The following is a 13,076-nucleotide window of genomic DNA, read 5'->3' as shown; positions in this document are numbered from 1 at the left end:
GTTGCATGTCGTGTGCTGTTAGCTGTGATTGTCTATGTCGGGGGCTCTCCAGCAATAACATCTTGTTGGGAATCAGGCTGCCCCCCATCAGTGCTGTCTGAATCGGTGAATGTGTCAATGTCGCGCAGGGCCTGCACTATCGTTTCCCAAGCCTGCGCCGCCTCTAAGGCCCGCTCATCTCGTCGCCGTCCCGCCTGCTGGAATCTCAATGTGCTTTCGCTTCCCGCCCACTTGAGGAGTTCATTGCGCCATTTAGCGCCCGTTGGACCAACTCGCACCTTCCAGTTTCTGGTAATTTCTCGTTTGGCCAAAAGTAAACCCAAATCGATGAACTTGCTAGTAAGTTTGTTTTTAGGGGTGTGTGGGAACCAGTGTAGTAACCCTGCCGCCGCATCTATCTGCAATGATCTGTCGGTCACCTCTGTCAGTGTATCTCCTACAATTGACCAAAATGGGGTCAGCCTTGGACAGGACCACAGCATGTGGAAAAGGTCCGCCGTGGCTGTCCTGCATCTAGGACAATCTGCCGTCTCCAGGCCGAAATATTTCTGCAGCTTCTCCGGGGTCAGATAGGCTCTATGCAATACATAGAAGTGGACCAGTTGAAACCGGGCGCTTCGCGTTCCCTTCCATGCCCGTTGCAATAGCTGGGGCCACGTGGTCTCTGGAATTTCCTTCCCCAAATCCGCTTCCCATCGGGTCTTAAGAGCCGTTAGGGAGGTTAGTCCCTCATCGATCATTCTAGCGTACAAGCACGACACTGCCTTGATTGTCCCTGCAGACATCATAGTATACTGGCAGGTTACCGATGTCTGTGGTTCCTCACGCCCAGTCCTCCAGTGTGCTTGGAGTGCCCTCGTGATCGCCGCGTGGAGCAAAAAGTCACCCCTAGGGACGTCGTAGCGATCTCGAAGCTCCTGGAAGGGCAGTAGTGTTCCCTCTTCGTAGAGGTCGCCTATGGTCTGCACACCCATTTCCTCCCAGACCCCCAGCCGGGACCAATCTCCGCCGTGGGGCAACGCAGTGAGCATTCCCAGAGGAATCTCCGGGGCATAGGGTCTCGGTCTGCCCAATTTGCGGTACACTCGGTTCCAGCACGAACGTATGGTACTTTCCTCCTGAGTGAGGCCTCTCAGCTCGAGCTTTTGTTGCATCGCAATGAACGATAAGACATGTCTGGGTATGCCATTGCCTCGGGATTCCTCCGGACCTCGGAACTCCCGCGCCACCTCCTGGGTGTAGAACTGTAGTTGGGCCGCCAAGAAGTACTTCTCGAAGTCAGGCGCTGCTAATCCCCCCTCCGCTCTCGGCCTCATCAAGGTCCTAAGCGCCACTCTGCGGCGGCCCGAGCCCCACAAAAACGACACTATCATCGAATCCAGGCTTTGGAAGATGGATCGGGGGATCCATACCGGGAGTGTTCGAAAGTAGTACAGTAGGCGGGGCAGCGCCACCATTTTTAACAGTGCTATGCGCCCTGCCACCGATAAGGGGAGGGTGGACCAAAAGGACATGCTACCCCTGAGCGCCCGGATGGCTCTGGAGATGTTACCCTCTAGTATATCAGCAGGGCGGTGGTAGACATACACCCCCAGGTATTTAAAACAGGCCGGCTCCCATCTAATCTCCCTATGAGTATCAGGCTGGGGGCAACCCCTGCGGAGCGGAAATAGGCAGGTTTTAGCCCAATTTACCCGGAGTCCCGATACCTCACCAAAAGTCGTGAGTACCGTATCTGCTCCGGTCAAAGCCGTTCCAGCGTTTTCAAGGAAAAGCAGTAGGTCGTCAGCATACAGGGAGATGTGTTGGTAACCCGTTGGAGATTGTAGCCCTCTGTAGTGGGCCCCCGTACGAATCGAGATAGCCAGCGGCTCCACCGCTAGGGCGAAGAGCAGCGGGGACAGTGAGCAGCCTTGTCTCGTGCCTCGCTCTACTGGGTATTGCTGGGATATCAACGGACCCGATTTCACCCGAGCCACCGCCGAGGCGTACAACACCGTGGTCCATCTCAGGAATCCCTCTCCCAAACCAAATTTCTCAAGGACCCTGTGAAGATACCTCCATTCCAGGCTGTCAAAGGCTTTCTCCAGGTCTATCGAGAGAATCATAGGATCGGGAGCATCTGCGTGATCGCCCTCCAGGAGTCGAAATAAGCGTCGGATGTTCATCGTGGTGTTGCGTTTAGGGATAAAGCCCGCCTGATCGATATGCACCAGTGAGCTCATGTGGTCAAGCAATCGTGTGGCCAATATGCTGCTCAGAATCTTGTAATCGACTGTGAGCATTGAGAGCGGTCTATAGGACGCTGGGTCCACTCCCTCCCGATCTGGCTTAAGTAAAGGAACCACCAGGGCCTCGCGCATCGAGCCCGGTAGCCGACCCAAGGTCTTCGCCTCTTTGTAAACCCTCACGAGCCTGGGGGCCAGGATATCTATGTATGTGGAATAAAACTCTACAGGTAGTCCGTCAAGGCCCGGTGTTTTATTACGTGCCATGTTTTTTATCGCGCTCCTGATCTCCCCCAGCTCTACTTCTCGACCTAGGTCTTTCGCCTGTTCTTCCTCTAACGTGGGGATCGGCAGATCCTCCAAGAAGGTGTCTGTCGTGGAAGTGTCTGGCGGCAACCGACTGCGGTACAGCCTCTTGTAGTACCTCCAGAAGCAATTAAGGATTCCGGGTTGGGTGTAGACTTCCTCATTGCCTGTTGTCCTCATTGCCACAATTGGCGAGGTCCGTCTCGTAGGGTTAGCAAGCCAGGCCAACAGGGCACTCGACTTGTCACCCTCCGCCAGCGATCTGGTCATGTAAGCTTTGTGGTCATAACTGCGCAAGCGCTCAACCTCCACAGCTACCGCCTCCTTTGCCGCCAAAGTTTGCTGTTGAAGTTCTGGATGGCCAGGGCGTGAAAGTTCCAGTGCACGGAGGGCACGATCAGCTTTGGCCAGGTCCTCCAGTAGCACCCGGCGCACTCCAACTTTCTGCGTGATACAATAACCTCTAATCACCACCTTAAAGGCGTCCCATTCCGTGGCCCTCTCTGCAGTCGTACCTTCGTTAACCTCAAAGTACCCAGCGATCTCGTTCTCTAGGGTCCCTCGGAACACCGGGTCCTCTAGCAGCTCGGGCCGCAGCTTCCAGGTAGGTACTTGCGGTGTACACTGGAGCCACCTGAGATCAATCAGTAAAGGGTTATGGTCGGAGAGAGTCCTCGACAGATATTCAGACCGCACAGCCGAAGCAACCACCTCTCCCGATCCTAATAGGCCGTCTAGTCGCACATGTAGTTCGTGCATGCCCGAAAAGTGGGAGTAATCTCGAGTGTGTGGGTGGTGCGCCCGCCAGATGTCTGTCAGTCCCCAACTAGTCTGCCAGTGTAATCTACCCTTGGCCACCCTATGTGTCGGGGAGTCTGGGAGGGGAGGATGAGCCCTATCAAGGCCAATGTCCAGCACTGAGTTAAAGTCGCCCCCTAGTAGGATGGGACCTGAGAGGTATCGGGCCAAGGATCCCGACAGCCCATTTAGAAAGGCGATTTGGTCCACGTTGGGCGCGTAAAGACAGCAAATGTTTAGATCCCGTCCCCCTAGTCTCCCTGCTAATGCGACATATCTTCCTTCCGGGTCTATAGTATGGCTAACTACCTGCATGGGTACCCCCGCCCTTATCCATATTAGTGCGCCTCTTGCGTAAGCTGAGTAGGTGGTGCAGTATACCTGTCCCCGCCATCTACGCTGCAGCGCTATACCCTCAGTCTTGGTGAGATGCGTCTCCTGCAGCAGCGCGATCTGCACTCCTCTGCGCACTAAGTAAGCATGGACCTTATGATGTCTGGACATAGTGTGCAGTCCCCTGACATTCCAAGTAACACATTTCAGATTCGATAGGTCAGCCATTGTCCCATTCCACATCCTCCTGTCCCTCTGAGCCCCTTACAGCTATGGTGAAGTACCCACTGAAATCGGTACCGATGACGAGTTCCCCCTTTAACAACTGTAAAACAACTTGCAAACATAAGCCCTTGTCCAACCCCCCCAGAATAGGTTCCAAACAGTACCATCCAGTCCCCATCCAAACTGCGTTCTCTATATCCTCCCCTCCTATGATCCTAACGGTAGCCACCGTAGGCATGCCTTAAGGGCAACGTGGGGGTCCGAGCGACGACGCGGGGTCCCACTGCTAGCCGCAACGCGGCCGAGCCCGATGGAATCAAGCTCCATCTAGAGAGCGCCTGCGACCCCTTCTAGAATCAGTGCACAGACAATTCCCCTTAAGGAGCCCAGTCCTCCCCGCATTTCCTCCCTCAACCCGTAACCCCGCAATCAGCACTGTCTCACCCGATAGCTTCATTGTTCGTCAAGCAAATCTTCGGCCGTCCCAGGGGTGACCTTCGGGAGCTTCACACTGTCCAGTTCAGAGCCCTCCGTGTCCGATTGTCCTCCACTCTCTCCAGGTTCCGATTGAGCATTTCCCTTGCCGGGCTGGGGACCAGACATGGATGAGACCATGACCAGCGCGTCTCTTCGTTCCGCCGCAGTCTCCGTCGTGGAGGGGCGGGCAGTCCTGCCCCTGCGATGTCTGAACTTCTTAGGTTTCCGCTGCAGAATGTCCTCCCTCGTGGATTGAGAGGAGGTTCCAAATCCGTCTGCGCCCGCCCTGTATAGTTCAAGCCAGCTGCACACATCGTCTGGAGTATCAAAGAATTTGGTGGAGTCGTCCACGATGATGCGGAGGCGCGCCGGGAACAGCAGGGAATACTGGATGCCTTCGGCTCGTAGTTCCCTCTTGACGGCCAGGAAGGAGGAACGACGTCTCTGTGTCTCGTAGGTATAGTCCGGGAAAATATTCACTCGGCTGTTGTCCACCTGGTAAGGACCGTTCTGTCTGGCCGTTTGCAACAGGAGGTCTCTGTCGCGAAAATGGAGCAGCCGCGCAACCACCGGACGGGGCGGTCGGCCCAGTAGCGGCGGCTTGGCCGGCACTCTGTGCGCACGTTCCAATGTATAGAAGGGGGATAACCCCTCTGGCGCCACCGTCGTCCGCAGCCAATTTTCAAGGAACGACACCATGTCCCCACCTTCACATTTTTCTGGAAGGCCAACGATTCGGATGTTATTTCTCCTGTTGCGCCCTTCCGCATCCTCCGCCCGCTTCTCCAGTGCGTCTATGCGGGTTAGAGCGTCTTTCATTGTGGCTTCCAAAGTTTTTTGCGCTGGTTCCAGTTGTCGCACCGATCCCTCCACCTCTTTCACTCTGTCGGATAACTTGCCATGATCCGCTCGGAGCAGTCCCAGGCCCGTCGCGACCTGTGCAATATCGTCTCGGAGGGCTGATCTAGTTTCAGTGATCGCCAGCAGGATTTTATCCAATTGTTCCTGAATTTGCGGGCCCCCTGGCCCCTCCACGTGCAGTCGCTCTTCATTGTCCGGCGGCTCCGCGTCAGACGCGGGTTGGGTGCCTCCCTTAGCGCCTCTCGGTTTCCCCATGGTGGGCAGGGCCTCCAGTTAGGCCTCAGCAGCGGTGGGGTCAAGCAAGTCGAGGGCCGGTACCGCAGCGGTGCGGCCCCCAGAACCTCCGCTCCCAGGGGCCCCCAGAGGCCAGCAGCGGTCAGGACGGGCGTCCGTCGGTAGGCCAATCTAGGAGCAGTGCCGGTCGACAGGAGCCCCGCACGTCCGGGCGTGGCGGTAGAGCCGGGGCCGTCCAGCCTCCACAGCCCCCCTGGGTCTTTCACTTGTCCCCCGGCTCCTCTCGGAGGTTCCGCAGCTGCAAAATGACAGCCCTCTACGGGGCCGGTGATAACGCCGGAATGGCGGGTCGCCACACCGAGTTCCCCCCTCAGCAGCGCCCGAGCTGGCACTCCCTACTCCACTCAGCTCTTCCACCCCAGTGGGCGCACCCCGGTCAGGGCTCCACGCAGCAGTCGCTGTCTCTCCCAAGGGGCGCCGCACAGCCTCGCCTCGTGGTGTCAAAGGCTGCAGTCTCTTCGCGTTGGGGGAACGCGTGGTTGGTCTGCAGTGTCTCTCCGCGCTGCCAGGGTGCAGTCCATGCACCCCCAAGCTGTCAGGACCAGTGTTGCGGGCCGTTGTCGCAGCTAGGAATTCTCACCCCTCCCCCACTCCGCTCCAAGAGCGCGGGTGGCGTTGGTCACCTTCAGGGGTCACCAGGGGTCAGGTCGCAGGGTGCCGCTCCAATAGGGGGGGCACGCTTGGTCCGTCGGGGGGGTCAGGGCGTTCGGTTCCCCCGGTTCCCCGTCCGTCCTCAGCTCCGAGGAGGCGAGAGAGGAGCAAGCGCCATCTTGGGCTCCGTATTGCCGAGCGTTCCGTCCGTCTACACTCGGCTCTGAGGCCGCCACGGACCTCCTTTCACAGGCGGGTGGTGTCCGGGTCTCCAGGGGACTATTCCCGGGGTGCAGGTGTCGCAGGGGCCCCCCGGTAACAGGATAAGTGAAAGCTCGGCCGCGGAGCCGAGACGCTAGGCGACCTCCGTCATCGGCGCTCAAGCCACGCCCCTTCAGTATTCGTTTTGTATAGCCGGATGGCTGGTTCTGTCATCCTTCCACTCCTCTGAATGTGTGTTTTACCCAAGAGGACCCCCCTCGCAGCTGTTTAGACTTACCCTATGTGGGGTATTTGCTGGCTATGGGGTGACTGCCTTAGCCTTAGTGCGCTCCTATGGAGTCTTCCTCACAAACATCCTTTTGGGGGTCAGGCTGTCCTATTTTCTGCTGCGATCCTCCCGTTAGCATCCCTCTATTGCACTTCTGTTACAATTGGCTCCCGTGGTCTGTGGTGCTTCTAGGCCTAGGCATGGGTTCCTTGCCGTGCGGCCTCTCCCTCGCCTGCCTTGACGCCATCCTTATATTTTTTCAGCATTGCAGTGATCCTCTTGTCTATAATGGCTGCTCTTCTTTTGACGGCCACTGTCTCTCTGGGCCCTTGTTCCCTCCACTTCATGCGCAGTTCTTTCATTGCTGACGCCCTGTCCGTGCTTTGCGCCAGGAACAAAAGCCGCTGTGCGGCACGCTTATTACTATTGGCGCAACCTTGGGTACACCCTGGTATGTTTGCGTTGTTGTTTCTATGGTCAGCCCTTACTGGGCTTGTCTTTCAAGGTAGCGGATTTACCATGTCCGTCTCTGCTGTACATTATCTTATGGCCTCGTTTTCTGGCCACATTCCCTGCTGCTTCCGCACAGGTGTTTTCCACACTTATGCTTTAGGTTCATTCTGTGACGCTCTCAAGGGGAGTGTTCTCTTCAGGATACTCGCTTCTTGGGTCCCGGGACCTTTAGGTTGGTCCTGACTGTTTCCACTATTGTGCCTAGCTCCATCTCCTCCTTTGTCTTGCGAGCGACCGTTGTTCCTTCCGGGCAAGGGGCGGATGTCGCTTATGGGCCTAGACATTGTCCTGTCCAGTTCTGCTTCCACACGTCTGTTGGTACTTTTCGCGTTCCCCAGTCTATTGTTGTGTTACTCTTCAGTTTTCAGCGTCTTTCTTCTTATTCAATATCTGCTGTGCTCTTACACAGTAGAATCTTGCTGGCAACGTTCCTTCATGTGGTGTCCGTGGTCTTTGCACCGGTCTGCTTGTGCTACAAGTTCTTATATGGGTGTCCGGCTTGCCTGGTCCCTCTTTTTGCTGGTTGCCTTCTTGCTGTTGCGTCTCCCACATCTCGGCTGCACACGCTACCCTACAAGAAGGTCTTTGCTATACTTCGTGTGGTTCTAACGTCCAAAGGGTCTGCTTTTGTACCTTCCAGTCTTCCACTTGACTATCGTTCTTACTGTAGTCTTGTTTTAGGCGGTTGTGCTGGTTGCTGTCGGCCCTTTCACATATCTTTCACTGCTGTCAAACGTATTTTTGCTGGTGCGGGTTTCAACAGTGCTTCTTTCCGCTGTTGTGCATACTGCACTGATATGTGCTAACTCTGTCATACCAGTTGCCTTCTCTCTGGGTCTTACTTACGGTCGGCACGCCAGATCCTGCGGATCTATCAGACCCTAGGTTCAGTTCCACTTCTTGCGAACTCCTGCACTTTCCTTTTCACACCTACATATCTAGTATATGTTTTCTTTCTCTCCCCGGTATACATACATGGGTTTTCATGCTGTTCTTGGATGGCTTGTGGTGCCTTTGCCTCCCCATGTTTTCCGCTGTTTTATTAGCTTCATGGTCTGGTGTGGCTGCGCTGGCTTGCGGTCCGCACCGTGTTTCGTCACCTTGTTGGCAGCTACGTTCCCCCGGGAACTTCATGGGGTTCAGTCGCAGACCAAACTCCTCCATGTGTATGGCTTTGGTATCTATTCTAAGTTAAGGAATCTGCGGCTAGATGTCTCTATCAGATGGACCAGTTACTTGCCTTCGGTAACGATGTATCTGGTAGCGACACAGTCTAGCCACAGATTCCTTAACGCCCGCCCGTCCTCCCCGTTCTGAGAGGACCTTTTCAGGTTGGATTTTCTAAACTTGACTCCCTCCGGGTGGCTTGCCTTTCTGCAGGGTGACTTTTTCACTTCACTCCGACACAGTGTTCATTCTGTTTTCATTGCTCTACTCCGTTCACGTGATTTGGCGGTATGGTCATATGTCATGTGTCCTTTGTATGTATGTATGTATAGGCATTTATATAGCGCACTACTTACCCGTAGGGTCCCAAGGCGCTTCGACCGCTGCGAAACCCTTCCTGGCTTCCCTGAGAGATGGTCCCTTAATGGGTATCTCCAGGGTGAGACCAGGCATCCCCGGCGGTCTGGTGGGGCCGTTAGTGAAGATGAGGCAAGCTAATGCCCAGAGTTGCCGAGTGTGATCGCTGATCAGAGTGGGCACCGAGGCGAGAGAATTATCGAGTCCGCTGACCCTGGTCCAGAAACCTGCCGCGCCGGGAATCGAACCCTGGTCCCGGGCCGTCCTCTGCTCTCGGGTCTGCCGCCTCTAACCAGTGAGCCACACTACTTCAATGCCTTTCCAACCCTGTACCTGGATTGTACGGTGTGGGATCTATTTATGGGTTTTTTCCCACGCTCCGCTCTCCCCTTCTCCAACGCCTTGGGGTCTCTTACCACCCCTGCGACCCATTGGTTCAAGTCTATCGGCTCTGACACATTCTTTCGGTCTTTTATTGGGGTTGCGACGCCTCTTCTGCTTACGTCTTATGGTGACATTTTCCTTGATCCTATGTTCTGGACTTGTTGTTGTATAAACATTATAGTTGCAGGCTTCTGTCATCTGCCATGCGGTTTTTTCACATCTTCCTCTACCTCCACAGGTGGTTTGGCCTTCGCATTTGTGGGGGTGCTTCTCAGAGTGGTGCTCTGCTCTTCCGTCTACTAGTTTGCAGAATATAGTGCCAGGCACTTCCCTTTGTGATTCTATTTTTCTTAAATTTTTGCACACTGATCCCATATTTTCACAGTTTTCGGTGGTGGCTCCGCGTTGTGGCACAGAAAAGTTTCTCTGACGAAAACTGAACTTAGTGCGCCGGGAGGGGCATATATGGCTCCGCTGATGTCACGCCCGGCACGCAGAGGTGCTGCTGGGGAAAGTTTTCCGGATCCAGTCTGACACCTGGGGATATTATAAGTTAAGGAATCTGCGGTAAGTAACTCGCACAACATGTCACAAACAGATGCTTACTAGGTAAGCAACATTTTCCTTACTGAAGGTAAATATATTTTTCTTATTACCCCATCACCATTCCTTTGCCTCTCTGATAGTGATGTGGTGCTAAATTCTTGCTCTTTAGTGGATGCAATAAGACTGGCATTAGTAGCAGATTGTACAATCACTCATGTTTGATTGACATGATGTGACATGCATGAGATGACTGTCCATGCACTTTTCATACATATTTATGTCCTTGTAACACTGCACTCCGAGGTAAGTAGACAGTGGTAGATAGGGAAAATGTATAAAATACTTGCCCACCATCGGCTATGTCCGAACATTCTGCCAATCTGCAATCTTGTTTTGTGTGATTAACTTTGATCCCACTTTAGCCAACCTGTATTATGCTTTTATCAGTGAAGAACATGGTCTTGCTGTTCTGATTATTTAGCTGTCACCACAAAATGTGCTTCCTCCATATCTGTTTTCCTCATGGAATGCAACTTCTCAAAGTTGAATGTTGTGCCATATTTCTGTGAAACTTCGCAGTTCTCTGTATAGGTTGCTGCCATCTAGAAGTGGATGCTTGTTTAGGGATTTAAAATGCCACCATGGGGAACAGTCCACTGGGTAGAAATAGTGCGGAGGTGGCACATCATAAGTCTGCTTGCTCTGGGTGCAGTGAAAATCCAGTGACTTATTTGATTTGGTAGTGGTTGCACAGCTATGACCACCTTTGTCTTTTAGTAATGGTCTGAATATGGCCCTGGCCCATCCAGTTTCAATATTTCACTTACCAACTGTGCTTGTCAGGGTAAAGTGTGTAGAACCTCATTCCCACTTCCTCAATCCAGTTATTCAGCCGAGTCCAAGGTATGGCATCAGAGAAAAAGGCTGCAGCAGTAACCAAACTAAAGCAGTTGTAAGTTATTTAGTCATAGAAATCTAGCAGCAGTTAACAAATAGTTGATATTTTTGATAAAAAGAAATTATGTATGGCAGAAAAATAATGTAAATAGGTGTACACAGAAGAAAGAGATAATAAAAATGTAAAGCAAATTTGTTCAAAGCAAAACTGACCTCAGATTGTAGCAGCTCTATTCATGTAGTGCTAGATTGTGAAACTGTTGATCTTATCTGTCTTTCAGCTCAGAACCCAGATCAAAGTCAAAGGAAACTGAGGAAGCTGATCATTCTGCCAAACTCTCACCACTGCGAAGAATCCGCCATGATTCCACAGATTCCTCTCCTTCCCGCACACTAGAAGAGCACTGTCTCGATTCACCTGAATCTTCTTCTCCCATTAAAGTACGCCATGATTCAGCAGAACTTTCACCACCCAGGAAAAGGCGCCATGACTCTTCAGACGAATCACCACCCAGAAAAGGACGCCTTGATTCTCCAGACCAGTCACCACCCAGAAAAGGGCGCCAGTACTCTCCCGATCAATCAAAATCAAGAAAAGGGTTCCATGACCCTGTAGAACAATTGCCACCGAAAAAAAAGCGCCATGACTCTTCAGACCAATCACCTCCCAGAAAAGGGTTCCATGACTCTTCAGACCAATCGCCAGCCAGAAGGAGGTACCATAACAATGCCAACCAATCGCCAACAAGGAAAGGGCACCATGACTCTCCAGACCTCTCTCCACCTAGGAGAGGGCGGGGGGCTTCTCAAAACTTACCAAAACAGAAAAAAGGCCATCAAAACTCTCCTGATCAAAAACCGCCCAAGAAAGGGCGACATTCTTCTCCAGACCTATCACCACCGAGAAAAGATCGTCATGACTCTTCAGACTCGTCACCACCAAGGAGGGGGCGGCAGGCTTCTCCTAACCTGTTCTTATCGAGGAAAGGCCGCCATGACTCTCCTGATCTGTCGCCACCCAGGAAAGGGCAACATTCTTCAACAGACCTGTTGACACAGAGGAAAGGTAAGCAGGCCTCTGCTAATAGTTCTAATTTTGTTCACAAAAATGTAAAAAAACACAGATTTTTGACGAGCCGCAAGTCCCTGTCTCATCCCAGCTCTTCAAATCTTTGTCCTCCCAGAAACAAACGACATGGTTCGAGCTCCGACATGTCTCCTACATGCAAAAAAACAAATAAACATGCCACTCACTTGAGGTGTGTCCTGAGAGGCAAGCTTGCTTTCTCCTTTCTAATACTTTTTTTCTGCACCGTAACACCCTCAGGAGCAGGAAAATATGATCTGTTTACTCAATGTCCATTAGAGAACTTCTAAAACACCAAGGTCCCGATTTAGATCTTGGCGGACGGGTTACTCCGTCACAATGGTGACAGATATCCCATCCACCGAAAAATAAATCCCCTCAGATATAATGGGATCTATATTTTGGCGGACGGAACTTCTGTCACCATTGTGATGGAGTAACCCATTAACCAAGATCTTAATCGGGCCCTAACTTTACACATTTAAATTCATTAATACTCATGCCTAGTTTCGTTTATTCACTGTATATTTTATCATGTAAATCATTAAATGTTTATGTATATTAGATGTTGCATTTAATTTTCTTTTTGTATCTTACTTGGATTATAGTTCTCTATCTATATTTTTACATTTTATTTGGATTTACATTTTTTAATTTGACTCCTGATTTGTTTTTGGTCAAAAAAGAATAAAGACACATGCCTTCAACGTTCAGCTCCACACTTACTGGTGGGTGCCTTGGCACTTGCCATCTTGCTTGCATTTATTAGAATACTAAGGATACAAACGAAACTCTTTAGTTTATCTTCACACTGCCTCAGCTATCTGGATACACAAGTGTTACGTCTTGGATCCACTGCATGCATTTCTCTGGAACTTTAATTGCACCACTGATTCATCTTTCTTTTCTAGTTAGTTTCTTTTTATGTTTGTAAATGATGTCACTTTGTAATAGGATCTATCATCTGGTAGGAGCTAGTTATCCCTCTATAAAAGCATGTCTCTGATTTCCTTATTACAGTCAACTTGTGATGTTTGTATTCACCCGTAGTAAAAGAAAAATGACATAGCTGCTCAACTGTAATGAGTTATTGCAGTTGAGTTCTGATGTTACAGTTCCAGGTCCCAGCTGCCTGGACGAATTACAGGTCACAAAGCTTAATAATGACTGCTGCAGTTTAAACAAGGAAAACAAGAAATGGCTTTTTTTTAAAGAAAAAGAGACCATCAGACACGAGATATTTATAGCAACACCCCATTTTCCAAGCTAAGATCATTGTAGGAAAGATGGGATCTCTGCATGTTTTACCACAATCTGATCCACAGCATTGTTTAACCTGACTTACATTAAATTGACCCTAATATAAATTATGATTTTTTTTTAACCAAAAATTCCTAATACTTTTTGGTGTGTTTAATTTCAGAATACAGATTCTGCTTTTATTTTTCTGGTCTATAAGGAATATGCAGTAGCGAGACATTAAGGATTTACGCAGTTTGTGGGAAAGGGGATGGTGTGACCA

General features: G+C 51.4%; 1 protein-coding gene across 1 annotated transcript in view; it reads left to right on the top strand.

Moving 5' to 3' along the window:
* Positions 1-13,076, top strand: part of BUD13 (BUD13 spliceosome associated protein) — a 203,285-nt gene that overhangs the window by 101,985 nt on the left and 88,224 nt on the right. Inside the window, exon 5 of the mRNA XM_086956813.1 lies at positions 10,749-11,533. Within this exon, the coding sequence (XP_086812939.1) occupies positions 10,749-11,533 (785 nt within the window). The remainder of the gene's footprint in view (positions 1-10,748; positions 11,534-13,076) is intronic.

This window comes from Lissotriton vulgaris, chromosome 2_1, assembly GCF_964263255.1.
Source record: "Lissotriton vulgaris chromosome 2_1, aLisVul1.2, whole genome shotgun sequence".
Taxonomy (NCBI): domain Eukaryota; kingdom Metazoa; phylum Chordata; class Amphibia; order Caudata; family Salamandridae; genus Lissotriton; species Lissotriton vulgaris.
This window is presented reverse-complemented; position numbering and strand designations above follow the sequence as displayed.